Source organism: Aptenodytes patagonicus, chromosome 23 (assembly GCF_965638725.1).
Source record: "Aptenodytes patagonicus chromosome 23, bAptPat1.pri.cur, whole genome shotgun sequence".
Taxonomy (NCBI): Eukaryota; Metazoa; Chordata; class Aves; order Sphenisciformes; family Spheniscidae; genus Aptenodytes; species Aptenodytes patagonicus.
Genome location: NC_134971.1, coordinates 5,178,462 through 5,194,912, shown reverse-complemented (window position 1 = coordinate 5,194,912; position 16,451 = coordinate 5,178,462). Strand labels below are relative to the sequence as shown.

The following is a 16,451-nucleotide window of genomic DNA, read 5'->3' as shown; positions in this document are numbered from 1 at the left end:
TACGTCCCCTGCTCCCAGGTTTTGACTTTGATTTTGAGAATAAAGTATAACCTCACTTGAAGGTTTCTCTGATCTTCAAAACAGAACAGGGGAAGTGAGGGCAGATTATGGGATTCCAGTGCAGGAGGTAAGTGCCTCTGGAAGGGCTGTGGCAAAAGCACGCTCAGCCTCTTTGTTTCCACTTGTATAGAAAAGCCTACTCCATTTCTGTTGTTCATGCCTGAATAAGACAAACCATCATGAGTAAAACAGATTCCATTTTCAAGTTCCAATGAAATCTAGAGCAAGAGCTTTGTCATAGAAGTCAACAACGGAAAAACTTCAGTTAGGTTAACATGGCATCAGAGAGACTCGGGAATGGTCAGATTCCAGCATTTACACAGCGCATTTACTAGAAACAAGTTATCTGTTCAGAGCACAAAGCTATGCATAAGACTTACCAACCTTGATTTTAGTGAGTTATTCATATCCTGCTTGCAGTCAGATAAGAGTCTATATTTAAAAGCTGCTGGGTCCAACATTAATTGAACTGAATGCCTAAGATACCAGCGACGTAGTAGGAGCGACTTTGAGGCTGTAGAAATCTATAGAAAAAAATAATTTCTCTGTCAGATCAAGAAGAGGAGAGAAGTTGTGGGTGGAATTAATTCTGTAACCATTTATTTTCATAAAATTTTAATAGTTGGAAATAACATCGTTCAAGAATGGAAATATTCCATATAAAAGAACATTAAGGCTGTTCATACAGGCAGGAGTTTGCACAATAAATAAGAGGTGATGTAGCGTGCAATTACCAGATTTAGGGGTGTGGCAGTGACAAGCTGTTTTACCTTTGTTAAAATTAAAGCAACTCTAGTATATTACGAAGAGGGACAATGAGGGATCGAGTGAATAAGCCGAGCCACTCACTTCCCTGCAAGCTGTGATAAATGCATTTATTGCTAAGCTTGTGGCAATATTATGCTTTTACTTTTCCAAATGGACAAATTATACATCCTGTGAGTGAAGAGCAAGCCTCCCTTTATACTGCAGTTTTCTAGCACTCCAGTGAGCTTTGTCAACAGCAGCAGCTTATAATACATACATGTGTTAATGCAGGCTTTGTATGCCCATATTCTAGACAGTTTCATGTAAAAACCAAATAAGAATAGATAAGGAAGGACGTGTGCCCACAACGATTTGTAATTACAGAGGAAAAGGACAGATTTCAGGCAACATGATGATTCTGTACAAAAGTTCAATGAAAGGATCAATTGTCTGGTTTCAGTGGAGTTCTCCGCTGGGACCGTCTCAGAGGGACACGTTGGCTGCTTTTTTTCCTTGCTGGGGACTCCACTTTCCACTCCCGTGGCAGGGATGGGCTAGAAGAAGGAAGCAGAACGACCATTTATTTTAAAACACTTTACCAGTCTTTCTCACTGTGATTGCTGTTTCAGACCTGTGTTGAACTTACGGTTTCTCTGGTGATGTCAAACAGATAATATCTCTTGGCTCGTCCTCAGCCTCTTTCTTCTCTGCAAATAATGCATATATTTTCATATTTTAAAAAATGCCACAGATTTGATCATTTGGGTTTTTCTCCCCCCCTCAAGTTAGAATCACACAGATAACTTGCCTGGAGCTGAACCGGGTGTGTGCGTCAAGCTGATATAACTGACCCCAGCACCAAAAGTCAAGTCATTAATGGTCTCTGAAAGAAAAAGCACATATTAGCAGTCAGCTTGTGACATAGCCAGAGGACAAGGCATGCTGTAGTAGAACACTTAAGTGTCACAGAGTTAAGTATATCCAGTTAATTGCAAGCACATATACATCTCTCTTTTCTAGCCCAGCAGATCTCAGTGTCTCCCGTCCTGCCTCAAAACTATGTGCTGAATCTGATGGGCCATCTGTGCACATCAGCTTCATACTCCAGACTTACAGCCTTCCTTGTACATGGAGGACATTAATTTAAATATGGGACCTCAGTCATGCACCTCCTTGTCCTACCTAGGTGGGAGAGCCACACCTTCCATTCAAGCTTTGCCATCTTTCACACCACATTAGATTCAGACCAGTTGCTTTGCCTAGTCAAGGCAGAATACGCGGCCCCTGAAGACTGACAAAGGACCTGAACAGCCCTTCCGTAAGGAGCTGCCAGCAGCCAGAAAAGAGGAATCACTTGACAAGGAAGCTAGGTAGAATTTAGCTTGCCTGAATAGGCCATAGTTGTCAGCTGTCTCTTTCCTGTCATTTATCTCAGGAGAGATGTCACAATATTCAGATTTTACTTTACTCAACGCTCTGTTTTATGATCATGTTTCCCACAATCTTTCACAAGGAATTAAGGTAGAAAGCGCTTTATAGGGCAGGAGTTGGAAACTCTGCTAAAAGGACTTCTCTCTACAGACTAACTGGGTTTGCTCTTTAACTACTTCCCTGTCCTGGAAGGGAATCACTGAAGCTTGTAGTGGAAATCCAACTTGATCTATCTGCCTTAGTTGGCCTCTGCATCTCTCAAGACTGACCTGCAAGTGTCCTGACTTTGTGCAGTGTGTGCCTTAACAAGTTATCTTGGTATTAACTTCTCATTAGAGAAGTTTATGTGAAAGGCAGGAAGGGAGGAAGGAAATGGTGGAGAACTGTCATCAAGTAGGGCAGTCAAAGGTGGTGTCTTCACAACATGTGTTTATGTACCACAGTGAAGCAATCTACACTTGCCCAGACCCACTTAGCCATTCTCAAAGTAACGAGCAGGAGTTGAGAAGAAGACCCAAAGACAGCAGGGGAGAGAGCGACAGCCAGAACAGTTGAATGAGGTAAAGAGAAGAGACAGCTGTTCTTAACTTCTCAAGTACAAAATGGTTTACAAAGAACTGCATCTCCAATAGTTTTAGAATGATATACCAGAGAAATAAAAATGTTTTATTTTGATTGTCTACCAGCCTGCAAGACCCAGCACCACCATGCAGATGGCTCAACACACGTTAACTTAAGTGATGATACTGCTCTGTACAGTTTGTCTTCCCGCTGAAGGACACATGCTGCCTCGAAGCAAAGTAGGAATTCAGCCCCAGTACCACTGCAGATTAACGTTCTTCCTCCTTTTTCACCATATGGTGCTTAAGAGAAACAGCCGTGCAAGCTTCCAGACAGAGATATGGCGCTTAAAGATTTCTGCTCTCTAAAAACATGCCCCCAGTTTTTTTGCACAAAGATCACTGCTTGTTGCTCAGGCAGCAAAGAAAAACACTGAGGCAGACAAATCTAGCCAAACAGTGGAGCATACAGAGAAGAGAAGGGTCAGATTTTCCAGTGGATGCACATCACTGCCGCTGGTTTGCTCCTGCCTGCTCGCGGATGTCAGGTATTTGCAGACTGCCGCATAGCTGACTGCCTTATTGGCTACATGTCGTTTGCTCTCCTGTGTGCGTGCAGGTCAGGTATTTGCACAGGCACAGGCAAAGAGTGCAGTCAGGTACGTATGCTTCTGGAACATCAACCCCTCCCCACAACAATTCACAACTGCCTAATGAGAGATGACCTGTCAGACACTCACCTATACTCCCAGCTTAACTGGAGCTCTCCAGAGCGCGTGAGGGTGTTCACCACACTCACAATTCGCACTACAACAGAGATGCCCTAAAGGAGTTCAGCAGCGAATTGACATAAAGGAAGGGAATCTACTGCTGGAACTCAGCTCCATTTGTGTCTTACTATAACTGCCTCCTCCGCTTGCAGAAAGCAACACTGCAGAATGCTGCGGGGCTGTCAGAAAGCATTCCAATAAAACCTAACTTTTGAAGGTCAGGTTTTGTGAGGTGGCAATTCAGCTGCAGTGGACACAAGCACAGCAGACTCTCACAATTTGTGTATTAGAGATTCCTCTCTGTGTATTTTTACTTTAATTTCCACAGCAGAGTAAAAAAACCAAAATCATTCCTTCTCCAATGCTCAGTTCAATTCTTTCTTAGGGTAGAACACACACACACAGACTCAGAAATGACTGTGCAGGTTATTAATCCCACTTGAGCAGATCTCTGTGTTCTCTTGCAATTGTCACAAGTCACTGCCTGCTCTAGAAGCAGGTTGTGGTTCACCTGAGATCCTTTGTTTGGACAACAGGAACCCCCTATCTTAGAGCTGAAAAGGACCAGACCTTGAGTATTTTCCTCCATGGCAGGGTTCTGTAATTCAGCCTAAAAATGCTAAGCTATGCTTCCAGACTTAAGGAGAGCAAATGTCTCAATGCAACAGAATCTTGCACACTTTGGGCAATGTATGCTATTAAGGAACCACGACAACATGCCTCCTCGGCACCCCAGAGTTGATGAAGGAAGAAAAGGCAGTAGCTCTGTTACTTCAGCAGCCCAAAATAAAAGTTCTCCTGCACTGACTCAGTACTGCAATACCCTGTGACATGTAAATGGAGACCGTATTGGACTGTCCTTTCCTATGTACATTATTCATCTGAGACCTTCAGTTTCAGAACGGTTCTTATTTACTACAGCCATTTAGATAAATACATAATCCATAGCTACCAATGACTAATTTTCTCTGCTCTTTAAGGGAGCCATGCATTGCTACCTCTCTCAGGGAATGAGTGCTCAGCCCAATTTGGAAAGGGTTTCTCTGGGTTACACTTACGTTCTGGTGTGCTGATTGCACGGCCCACCACAGAAACATTTTCTCCGTTAGACTGCTGATTCAGGCTTTGAAAGGATACTAGAAACAACAAGGAAATAATTAAGACCAGAAATGTATTCACTTAGAGACCTCAAGGGTCTAACAATCAGGCTGTGTCAACTAGATCTAGTCCAATGCCAGATGAGTTTGCAGCAAGCTTCCTACCTTGCTTGCTGCCAACTGCGCTTGATGGAAGTGATACAGCCGATAAACTTCTTCCAACACTCTTGCTGTGTTGCTTGCTTCTGGCTTCCATTGCTTTCCTGGCAGAGTTCAGGATGGCAAGTGTGTTCAAGGATGCTGGCCTACAGGGCAAAAAACATGACAGAAATAGTGAAGTGATTTCCTTCTGCAAGCCCGGATGAGATACATGTAATGAGGAGAAAGACCTGTCCCCTCCCAATCCCTTATGATCTTAAGCACCAAATGTAACGCAGAAGATTATGCTGCAACACTGGTGACTTTCATACCACTAAGTAAGGAGTGGATAAGCAAAGCAATAGCCCTGCAGAATATCCTAACCGGTAATATACGTACCTGCGACCGAGTAACGGCTGTTTCCGAACATCAGCACTAGGTGTACTAAACTCAGAAGGCACAGAGGAAGGACTTGATCCAGGTGGCAAGGACTGTCTCCCACTTACAGGAGACTGAGCATTATTATTCCAGCCACCAGAAGGTACAGCTGTCTCCAAAGATGGAGGTTGCTACAGAAAACAGGAGAAAAGATCACACGTCTAACAATGGATACAAGCGTAGAAAACCCTAGATACAAGATGCTTAGACCTACATGCTGTGTGATTAAGAACAGCTCTTTGTGTGATGGACATAAAGGGGTGCTAGGGAGAAAGAAATTATTGGCCAAAATTTTAACAAGAAGCGAATAGGAAGTTTTGATGGGATACATATGTCCTAGTTTAGAGGTCTATATATAGGTGCTCTTTTAAAGTCAGCAGAGAGAGAAAGGTACTTCCAGGGTAGAAGTCATCTGATCTTAAGGTAGGTATCCTCAAATAGTTCAGGACAATTGACCCAAGCACATACTTATTTCTTTACATTGACTTTAAAAGAGGATCTGCATGACTAGGACAGATGTAAGTTTCCACTCTGTATACACCTGAAGTCAGACAAAATGAACCCTTTTCTTTTTGACCTGTTAATCACGTTTAGCACTCTGGGAACAGAGAGCAATACAACATGTAAGCACAGCCAGTGGCAAATTAGACTTGGTTTTCCCTTTAAATTTAATTCTTTTTACATTAATTGTTTGCTGCTCCCCTTTGCCTAACGTGTGTTGTTTGTGGTCGTTCTAAGCATATTAAATGACTCTGAAACCAAAGCTTCTGTCAGCAAATGCAAAGAGGTATGAGAACACTACACAACCATTCTGTTAAAAGTGCTGTAACAAGGTCCACAGACATAGAGCCTGGGTGTTATGCGCACACAAACTTTAGCAAAGGAGACAATATGTGTACAGAGTTAATGGCACCAACAACCTCTGCCTGCGCTGCCGAGACCTGCTCTTGGTCTGACTCCTCCTCCCTGGCCAGCTGCTCTTCATATTTCTTCATATCGTACTCCAGCTCGGCTGCCAGCTGCTTGTCCACGGCAAAGAAGTCTTTGATTTCATTTCGGTAATCTTGCATCATTTCCTGGAGCAGTAAGGAATGTTTAAACTCTTTCAGAAATCTCTCCTGACTACTGATTCATGTCTCCATTCAGATCACAGCTGCTTAAGTGCAAAAGGAAATACCAGTTGGTAGAGCAGAGGTGTTTTTAACAGACTAAGAGTTTCGATTCCAATTTGTACTTCAGAACATGAAAAAGCTTTCCAGCATTCAAGCTTTCTGCCCACGTTCCACTGAGGAGGCTCACACGTAACACACTGAGATCCTTATCTAAAATCCCTCCACCTCCCACATTATTTAACACAGTGGCAGTGTCACATCATATGCCTTCTAAATTTCCTTCTAAGAAGGCTGTTCGTTCCATTGCTGGTTGCACATCTAACACATTAACTCAAGAGAGGAAAAAAAAACCCAACAAGAAAACACTTCCCCTTACCCGTAGGTAGTTCATAAGGTCCCTAAGAGCTGGGATCCTCCTCTGCTCCATCAAAGACTTCAGCGATGTGATTATTGGGATGATATTTTCTACGAAGTTCTTCTTTTGAACCTTTGTTGGAACAAGGCATGAACAGTTACACGATGCAATAAAGGAGAAGCCACTCTCTGGTTAGATGAATGGCCTAAGTGAGAGGAGTTATCACTCTATAGCAAGGGAATTACCGCAATTAAGCCTGCTCTTATGCCGCACGCACGTACATAGGCTTTTAACTTAAGTGGAGTCTTTTAAGACACATTCAGCCAGTTCTCACACTGCAGGCAAAGTGCCAAAAGGTGCACCAAAAAACATTGTTACGCTCAAATGTTTTACCAGTAAGAGATCTGGGGAACAAATTGAGCCTAGCATAGCTTCACTGACTTCAGAGGAAATGCATTTCTGATCACTCCAACTGACCCCTCAAATACAAGCATCCTCCACAAATTTAGCCTTAACGTTTTGTTTTTACAACACACATTGCTTCCACAGGTGCCCTCAGATCAGAGTGGGCCTACAGACAGAGCCTGAGTAACAGCCTACAGGCACGGTATGTCATTGGCATTGCTATGTTACTTGGATAATTTTTGTGCAAGTTTCTCCATCACAGAAAGGTAAAATTCCTCCCAGTATGGTGGCCAGCCCTCTTCCCACACCAGATCAAGTGCCATTCACCTGTGAGATGAGCTTTTTTTGTGCCGCCTGCATGACAGCGTTGGCCATTGCCATTTCATCTTCATCAGGCTGAATGTCTTCATCGGGTTTTGACCTCATAGTTGATAGCTTGATTTCTTTGCAGCTAAGGACTGCAAACGTATCCGAGAGCAGCTCACTGGCTTCCAGGTCCAATGGAAGGACCTTATCCACAAAGCATGCTGGAACACACAGGGAAGAAAGAAGAAGTATTTTACTGGAAACAGCAGTGCCAGTAAAGACAGGAAGATAACACAGCTGGATTGAGAGCCTAATGGTTTTATATAGACACCAGTTCTTTCTTTGCCAGATTTTTAAAGACAGACCCTTACCTAGGATGCTGTGGCTGATCTTTGTTGTAATGCTGAACCTCTGCTCATCTGTAAAGTGGTCTAGCAGGAACTTGTAGATACGCATCCTTTTTTCTTTGTTATCTTTTCCCTTCAGAGAGAAGAGATTCTTCGCCCTGTGGTAGAGTTTTACAAGGGCCAAGTCACATTATGCGAACTCACAGAAATAACAAGACTTTAAATCAGCAAGGAATATTTGAATGTCACTTTCAAGACCCATAAACCTGTTAGAATACCACACACTCCCACAAATTACATGCAGAAGTCCTCCCAGAAGCGTCACGGGGAAGGCAGGACACTCTTAATTTAACGCTGTTTCCCCTAGCTGTTTTCGCCCTATTGCATACATAATTATAAAGTGCCACGAGAGCTTTGCTGCAACCAAAAGCTGCGTGGCCAGACAGCCCACCGTTTAGCAAAAAGGAGATACAAATGTGCTCAACTGACCGCACACTCTGGGGGAACCTGTTGTACTTCTCATGTTTCTCATAGCTATTGAAATGGAAGATGCACTCAATGAAGTGTTGGGAGAACATTACTGGATTCCTCTTCAGTAAGAGATGCACCAGGCAGAACTCTCCAAACCTGGAAAGAAGGAAAAGAAAGAACTTATCATCAGGTAGCTTCTAGGAGCCACCCCTGAAACACAGTGTAGGGTTCACAAGCTGTAAAGCTTGTGGATGGTTTTCCTCGGCCAAGTCTCCCTCAATACCACATTTAATTCTTGCCCAGCTCCATCTGGGCTTGAACAAGGGTATCAGCTCATTGACTTTAAGCCTTCTTTCATCCAGAAAGAGATAAGAGGTTTTCAGCATCCACAATACTACTTCATTTTTTTGCCATTAAAGTGAACAGAGACAGAAACAAATTTGAACTTGAATCCAGGCACAACACTTTCGTTATTTAAATAACTTAAAAATTCCATTGTGGCCGAGACACTTACAGTACTTTGCAAAAAGTCAATCACCAAAAGTCCTGCAAGAGCTGCAAGTCAATCCCAGACTTGAAAAACGTGTTTTTGTCTGGATGCAGTCACTGAATGCAGATGCAAAGCAAAAGGCTCCCAAAGAAATAGCACTGTGTTCCTTAGCTAAAGCTCTAGGAGCGTGATGTTGCAATGTCACCATCTACTGGAAAGACATTTTTACATATTAAAAACTCACTGAAGAGAAAAGAAAGTGTGAATATGCACTAGTAAGCAACGATAGGTTGATGGCCCTGGAAACACCCATCTTCAGATTGATTGTTCCAGGTAGAAACAAGTAGCAAGGTGTCCAAGCCTCCCCTGCATTCAGCATCCCCACACAATCTCCCATCCTTAGAGAAACCTGCCCCGCTCTCATTTCTCACATAATAGAGCAGCCTGAGACTTTGAAACCTACAAAAACTTCATAAACATGCACTTAAAGCCAGTGTGCATAATTCCTCTTACATGTCAAAGTATTACAAAATGTGGTAGAAGGCTTAAAAAGACAAGACATGCCACATAAGGAAAAAAGAGAATATTTAATCCTATTCCTAAAACAAAACCAGCACTCAAGACAGAGCCTATTAGACAACCACGAGGAAGATTTCATAAAGGCTTGGTTCAAAAATTCCTTTTTTCTGGATAACTGAGAGTCAAAAATAGACCAGAGCTGCATGTTTTGAAGACAGCCAAGAACACACGCAGCTTGCTACTTTGGGACCTTCAGATGACTTGGAAAGAGGTTCACCACTCCTTTGCTACCATTGCAGACCCTAAAGCGTGAACAACTGTAGAAGCGAAGAGGTTAACGGGATAATCATCTGCTCTCTCACTGAAATTTTTCTTCGTGTGCTGAAGGTGCAAGACTGAGAGTGGTTTTGACTACATCTCTGATCTTCAACTCCTTCATTATTTTACAAATGAGTATTTTACCTGGCAATATCTGGATTTGGATCCACCAAGACACTGACGAAACGGAAGAAGAGACAGTCTTTCCATTTTACAAACTCCTCCTGTGAGAAATCGGCAGACAATAAATTATCAACCTGAATCAGGAAAAACCTAGCGTGAACCTTCAGACTGTAGTCAGGACAATATCTGATGGAGCCTACCAGAATGTACATCAGGCAAATGAGCAAGCTATACAACTTCAGCTGGAGGTACATAAAAAACACCCCAAGAAGACAACGTTTTGGAGGATGCTTTAAACAGCATAAATATCACAGCGGCAAGCATCTAGGTTTACCACAGGTATCAATAAAAAAGTAGAAACATGAAAAATCTGTTCTCCCATCCCAAGGCACATATGCTCTTCAACACTGTTCTCAGAGCCAAATGCATGCCAAATCTGCCTTGGTTGGCTTCACATGAACATTGGGAGGGTAAACATCTTGAGCCTCTCAACACTTAACATCTTTAGAACAATAAGCAGAGACAGTAGGAGAAAAAGGTGCTGTGATGCTTGTTATATTCATTCACATAGGAGTGAAATTGAAGGGAATTCAAAGAAACAAAGAGAAGACAAGAAAAGAGGTAACCATTGACTAAAAATAATCTCATTATCCAACTGTGTTAAGTGTCCTTGATATGATTTCTGCCTAGCTAGCAAAAAAAAAGCAGTAACAAAATACATAGTTTAAAGTCTTCTTGATTAAGTGCAGATTAATCAAGGTACAAGCAATACACCCACTGGTCAGGTTGCCAGTATTCAGCACGACAGAGGTACTTGAAGCGGGCTGTCAGATACGTGCTTAGGTCCTCTATTTACCTGCAGAAGGTTGGTAAGCAGGATCAGCGTCTGCTTACGGATGAAGGGGTTTGGGTCCTTCAGACACAACGATATGTTGGGAATGTACCTGTCCACCATGGATGTGTAGCGGATACATAGATCACACATAATGATGACAACGTTATTGCGAACAGCCACATCATGTGACACCTCCAGTTCTCGAGCTAGAGCTGCAATGCATTTCTTTGCCAGATCCTCATGCTGTAAACACAATTTACCTGTGAAACAGAGACGAGACTGTCAGTGCTGTGAATATATTCTTCTTAACCACCGCAGCCCAGCTTACTGCCTCCTTTGAGTCTAATACAAGCCAAGAAAGGAATCAGGAAGTAAACAGGGGAATACACAAGAAACACATGCTGAAACTTGATGAGCAATCTGCACGATCTCTCAAAGAAATGATACTTCAAGGAGTTCTTCCAAACTCCTCTTAGACCTATAGTGTGGGTCTCTATGCCAAATTCCCTCCTTCACAGAGAACTATTTCTGTGTACAGGGTATTATTCAAAGCAGCTAAAAAGAACAGCCCCAGCTGTCATAGGCATAGCAAGGAGACACCCACCTCTAAAAGCATCACTAAACCAACTCAATATAAAATAGCCTGCATTCTAACATTACTTCTCCCTAACTGTTTCTAAGCTCTGTACAAAAGTATTAAGCTTCCCAAAGCAGTTAAGGAAAGAATAATACTATCTATCTGCAAGAGAAGAGACTTGTCCCTAACCACAGAGGTACTACAAAACCAGAACTTTCACTTAGTACTCTCCATAATGCCGGAGATGTAGATTTGACCAGGCTTCCATCACAAAGCAGCTCTTTGTTCATGCTGAGGAGAACAAGTAACTATGTGTAGTCATTCTGCTCTGCACCAAAAGCACCAGGTTTTCTTCATCCTCTGTTGAGCACCTTACTACATGTAAGATGATCCTTCAGCCAGACAGCGACCAACTCCGAGTACAAGGACAGTACAATTCTGAAGGACGTTGCTAATTATTAATCACTGTTAATGCATTAACCACTTTGAGAAGCAGTCGCATAGATGGCAGTATTTTTATGGTTTGTGCAACTTGTTACCATGGATATCTGCATTGCTAAAAGCTATGAGCTGAGGCAATGCAAACATTGAGCACTGTGGCTATCCGTTACAACTGACACAGCTTTTGAGCAGAACTTTAACCAGAAAGGCTGAGAATTGGATACACGAGGGCACACTTCTACTGCGGGATGGCACTTACCTAGAGTAATGAATGCATGAGCTCTGACTACTGGAGGCATGGCTGATCCTCTGAATTGGGACAGTGGCTGAGAAGCTGGAATTTCCTCACCATCTCGAGAACTAGACACTGGGAAAGAACAGGTCAGGAATGAAAACATGCTTTTCCGGTAAACAGTGTTGTCTGTAAATGCAAAACTAAAGGCAGTAAGGAGAGCGCCTCACATTGGTCCTCGTTGACAGAAGAAGCCAAAATGGACTGAATCAAAAGAAAGATGCGTTTCTCCACTTTGGCTGGACACAGCTGCGCAGCCTCACCCAAGATGAAGAGGTGTCTCACCTACAGAGATAAAGCAACACTGCAGTCAAAAGGCAATAGCTGAGCTGCAAATTAAGTCAGCAGGAGTCTGTATGGTACTTCTCCAAAAAGAACTTAAAATTCCCTCAGTCCTTTCAAGAAGACAGTGGCTAGAGAACAGAAGGTGAAGCTTTGAAACAGAAATGGGGTGTGTATGTGTGTTTAATACACTATAACCCCCATGCATCTGCTAATAATATTGAAATACTCCTTAAGGCATTCTATGCGTTTTACAGACTCATTTCCCAAACACCTCATCTGAGAGGTATGAGTGGAAAAGCAAAGAAAAAACATGTCATTCTATTCAAAATACATGGGGTATCGTAACAATGCAATTGCTGATGTATAAAACTGTTGTATGCTCCCAGGCCCATAAATACCAGATTTCATCACGAGCTTACACACAAGGTGTGCACATCAGTATTTTCCTGTGTAACACAGTTATTGGTGTGAACTTTAAGGAAAACCAATTTCAAGTACACCTACATCCTTTGACCAATCTGTGAAGGGGAACCAAACTTACCAAGAGATCTTCTTGCAGCTGCTCTGCTCCATCCTCTTTGAGGACTATATTCGAAATATAGCTTTCACAGGTGGATACTAAATCTCCACACACCTGGTTGAGCAGCTCCTGTTCCATAATTAAACAAAATTAATTTGGCACTTTATTAATTAAACAAAATGTAGCTGTAATATCTGCCCACACATGAATCCCTAATCTGAAAGTCCTTATATGCTTTTAATAATCTAGGTCCTATTGAAATCAATCAGACAGCGCCTTAGAGTTTTAAAATTCTTCCTGCACATCAAAGGATGTGTGCAAGTGTCAAAACACCTTGGAGAATCTGGCTTTTAATGATCCACAGGCCTAGGTTTACTTCATTATCGAAATCACACAGATTTAAAACAAAAAGGATTTAGGTGACCGTTTCATGTATATCCAACACATTTGAGGTTGTCTGCGCGAATTTTTAAATGTTGTTTGGAAAATGCAGTTCCATTCAAATGAAAACACGATGCAAATTCCAAGGGGTGGAGGGGAAACAAAAAAAGCTAATCGTCAACCAGATTGTGATGAAAATAAAGCATAATTTCTCTTTTTCTACCATCTAAAACTGGTAACATAAGAAACCAAATACATACAGGTGTGGCGGCTAAGCTGTTAGAACTGCTAAAGTGACCATGTACAGGAACATCTGCATTTGGTTGTAAGCCAACATACTGTGATGACTATACCTAGAAGGGAGGATTTTCTAACTGTCAATTTCAAAACAACAGAAACCATCAATCCACCCTGGCTTCTGAAGCACAGGGTGTGCAGTTTTGCATACTATTTACTAAACTTTATTGGGATGCTTATTATAAAATAGCTGTCATCAGTATTGAAAGAGAAACATAACACATACACAGAGAGAAACCTTTAGCAAGAGAGACCTGCATCAGTTTTAGCTTCTTTGCAACTCTGCTCAGGCTCAGCTCTCTATTTTACCACCAAAAGATAGCCTACCTTCTCACTACAGGGGCGGAACAAAGCTATGGCATGAAACAAATGGGGGCAGAAAAGAGAAACGTGCAAATGATGTGTTATTAACTCCCTGTCTGGACCCATGAAAGACGTCTAGAAAATATGCGTATCTACAGCAGCTCTGATACAGAATAATCAGAGCTTGTAGTATAAACCTATAGCTTCGAACTGGACCAAGCCTGAGAAATAGCTGGTATCATAACGGCACAGCAATAGGTCTCCTTTAGCAATTCTGTAAACTTTGACAGAAGGCAAATCCAAGGTGTTTCAGGTGGCGGGGTGGGGGAAATAATCCTTCTGAGGAAAGAAGATTTCTTACAAGCCCATCCTTAGCTACAGGATGCTCTCCAGCACAACTGCAGTAAAGCAAGTAAGAGAGCTGAGCAGAACAGACTCAAGTTGCTGGAGTCAGATCCTCTTTGTTTAGAGAGCTAATCAACCTACAGACTGGAGACAGAAGCTGCCTTCAAGAGACAGCCCTCCTAAGCGTGAAACAAACTGTTTTAAAAGATGTATTTTAAAAGTCACACCTGTGCCTCCTCCAGCACATCTGCATACGCATGGCAGAGCTTCTGCAGAGTTTCTACAGCTGGGCTAATCACCTCCAAGGGACACTGAGACTCGCGCAGCCAGCACTTGATACTATCTGAAAATGAGATCATACACATAAAACGAGCATTTTCTAAGCTTTTCAATTGCTTATGGAGAAGAAATAACTGTTAAGATGGGAGGCATGAACCCTGCCTTCCCCTCTGCAGTTTCCCCGGGCCACTCACCAATCAGCCTCTCACAAGTGCTTCTAGGGAGGTGCTTTGCAACATGACCGATGACACACAGTATATGTCCCGTAGTATCAGTGCTCGTGTTCTGCTGCCTGAAAAAATAGTAGAGCAGACAAACTAACATTAACGCTAAGGAACAACACCAAATCACAGTAGAAAAACCCTTCTGTCTGGCATATGCATTATTAAGGCAGACCTGTCAAACCAAATGAAAACTCAAAAAGCTTAAGGTAAGAGTTGGTTACTGCCCAGATCTGCGGGCTATTGCTTGCCCTCTAGCTGCAGAACCGATTGCCTGAATAAAGAACTGTGATCTACGCAGCTAAACAGCAATCTGCCTGTGGAAGGACAGGAAGTGCTCACTTGCTTTCTTCCTCCTCTTCACCCCCATCTCTTTCCTGCAGAATGGAGGATGGAGTTCAAAGCACACATATACCTGCTGACATTGTCCCAGGATTCAATGATCTTGGAATAATCCAGCTTGGGTGAAGAACCTGCCACCTTAGCAAGCAACATCCAAGCCGGTACAGCACGCTCCGTTTCCACATGAGACATGACATTATTAATGAAAGTGGAGGTGAACTTATTCTGTTTGGACCACATACGAAAAGCTTTGTTCAAGTAACGGCTACAAGGAAGAAAGAAAAGAAAAGTTAAAGGAGGAGTAAACAAAATGCTTGGTCTTAGACACTGGCAGTAAAATCCAACCTCCCTGTCCAGGATACACTGGGCAACACAACAATGCTGCTATTGCTTGGCATTCCCCCTACTCAGAATACGTAGGGATTTCTACTACGTATTTTACTAACAATATTTTCAGTCTTCCAGTTCATAATCCTGACGCACTACAGACCTGGCATACAAGCATGGATGTAGTGCTCTGGGTCAGTAAGATAGAAGGTCCGACTGATACCATGACACATCAAGAAAATACAATTTCAGCAATCTGTAACAAAGACTTTCTAGTAGTTGTTATTTAATACCCATAATGGGACAGGATACAGTAATGTTAAGGCACCATAACTTGCTCATTTTTCTATTTAACCTTAGTTACCTACTTCACATTGAAAGAGTTCTGAGATTTATCAAGCTGCAAGGTACCCTAAGGTCATGAAGAAGATGGTGCCATGAATCTGCAAACTATGTTATAAAAATAGCCCAAATTAGAACATTGACAGTTTCACAGATTGGCAAGGCAGCACAACCAGTATCTCATTTTCTATTTCTGAGCTATTATGCCCTGTTGACTAATAAACATACAGCTGTCTTTAATCAATGTTGTGTCCTTGTCATACTGTGTGTCATCCCATTTCTTCTGCTTCTTCCCACAGCATTCTGCAAAAGGCAGAATAATTCTATTTGTCATAAGACAAGTAACATATTGTACATCAGAATTAATAAAAGGCGATGTTCTCCTTTCTTTATATATACTTTCTTAATTCTGTCATCAGAACACCTCCATTTGACTTAAATATTCATGCTGCTATCAACACATCAAGAACAGCATGCAACACTCCTGTATATGAACACTCGAGTTCAGGGAGAGAGCACAGGTAACAAGAGCAGCAAGTGAAAATACTTGACACATAAGAAAACTGCACTCTTCTCACCAACTGCCAGCTTGTCCATGCTCAACAGCTCCTCTGTCCCAGGAACTGGCAGAGCAACGTAAGCACCTCACAACATGATGGTTTCCATCTCTAGCAGCAACATGCAGCTAAACTGACTGTTTCAAGCAGGGAATACAAATAGCTTAAAAAAACCCCCAAACCTATAAATTTAGTTTCTTGTCCTTGCACAACAGACGGCACGTGCATTTAAACAATATGTAAACTACGATACCTAATGGTCTCTGGCCATACAATGAATGAGAGCGCTGAGAGTATAAACTCATACTCTTATCTTAGTCCTCCAGTCAATAGGCAATTTCCTTCTGTAAAGGAAAAGTTGCATGTTCTAACAGGATTAAAAGTAAAAAAAATTCTGGATTTTGTCCCTGAATGCTAACA

General features: G+C 42.2%; 1 protein-coding gene across 1 annotated transcript in view; it reads right to left on the bottom strand.

Moving 5' to 3' along the window:
- Positions 1-643: 643 nt before the first annotated feature.
- The window catches only part of NCAPD3 (non-SMC condensin II complex subunit D3), a 28,962-nt gene continuing 13,154 nt past the window's right edge, over positions 644-16,451 (bottom strand). Inside the window, exons 17-35 of the mRNA XM_076358512.1 lie at positions 14,879-15,070; positions 14,437-14,534; positions 14,191-14,306; positions 12,659-12,766; positions 12,003-12,117; positions 11,800-11,907; positions 10,544-10,782; positions 9,709-9,788; positions 8,256-8,393; positions 7,791-7,924; positions 7,441-7,640; positions 6,730-6,840; positions 6,162-6,317; positions 5,203-5,372; positions 4,831-4,970; positions 4,627-4,704; positions 1,616-1,690; positions 1,454-1,514; positions 644-1,361 (exon numbers count right to left, since the gene is read on the bottom strand). Coding sequence (XP_076214627.1) covers positions 1,250-1,361; positions 1,454-1,514; positions 1,616-1,690; positions 4,627-4,704; positions 4,831-4,970; positions 5,203-5,372; positions 6,162-6,317; positions 6,730-6,840; positions 7,441-7,640; positions 7,791-7,924; positions 8,256-8,393; positions 9,709-9,788; positions 10,544-10,782; positions 11,800-11,907; positions 12,003-12,117; positions 12,659-12,766; positions 14,191-14,306; positions 14,437-14,534; positions 14,879-15,070 — 2,431 coding nt within the window. The 3' untranslated portion in view covers positions 644-1,249. The remainder of the gene's footprint in view (positions 1,362-1,453; positions 1,515-1,615; positions 1,691-4,626; positions 4,705-4,830; positions 4,971-5,202; positions 5,373-6,161; positions 6,318-6,729; positions 6,841-7,440; positions 7,641-7,790; positions 7,925-8,255; positions 8,394-9,708; positions 9,789-10,543; positions 10,783-11,799; positions 11,908-12,002; positions 12,118-12,658; positions 12,767-14,190; positions 14,307-14,436; positions 14,535-14,878; positions 15,071-16,451) is intronic.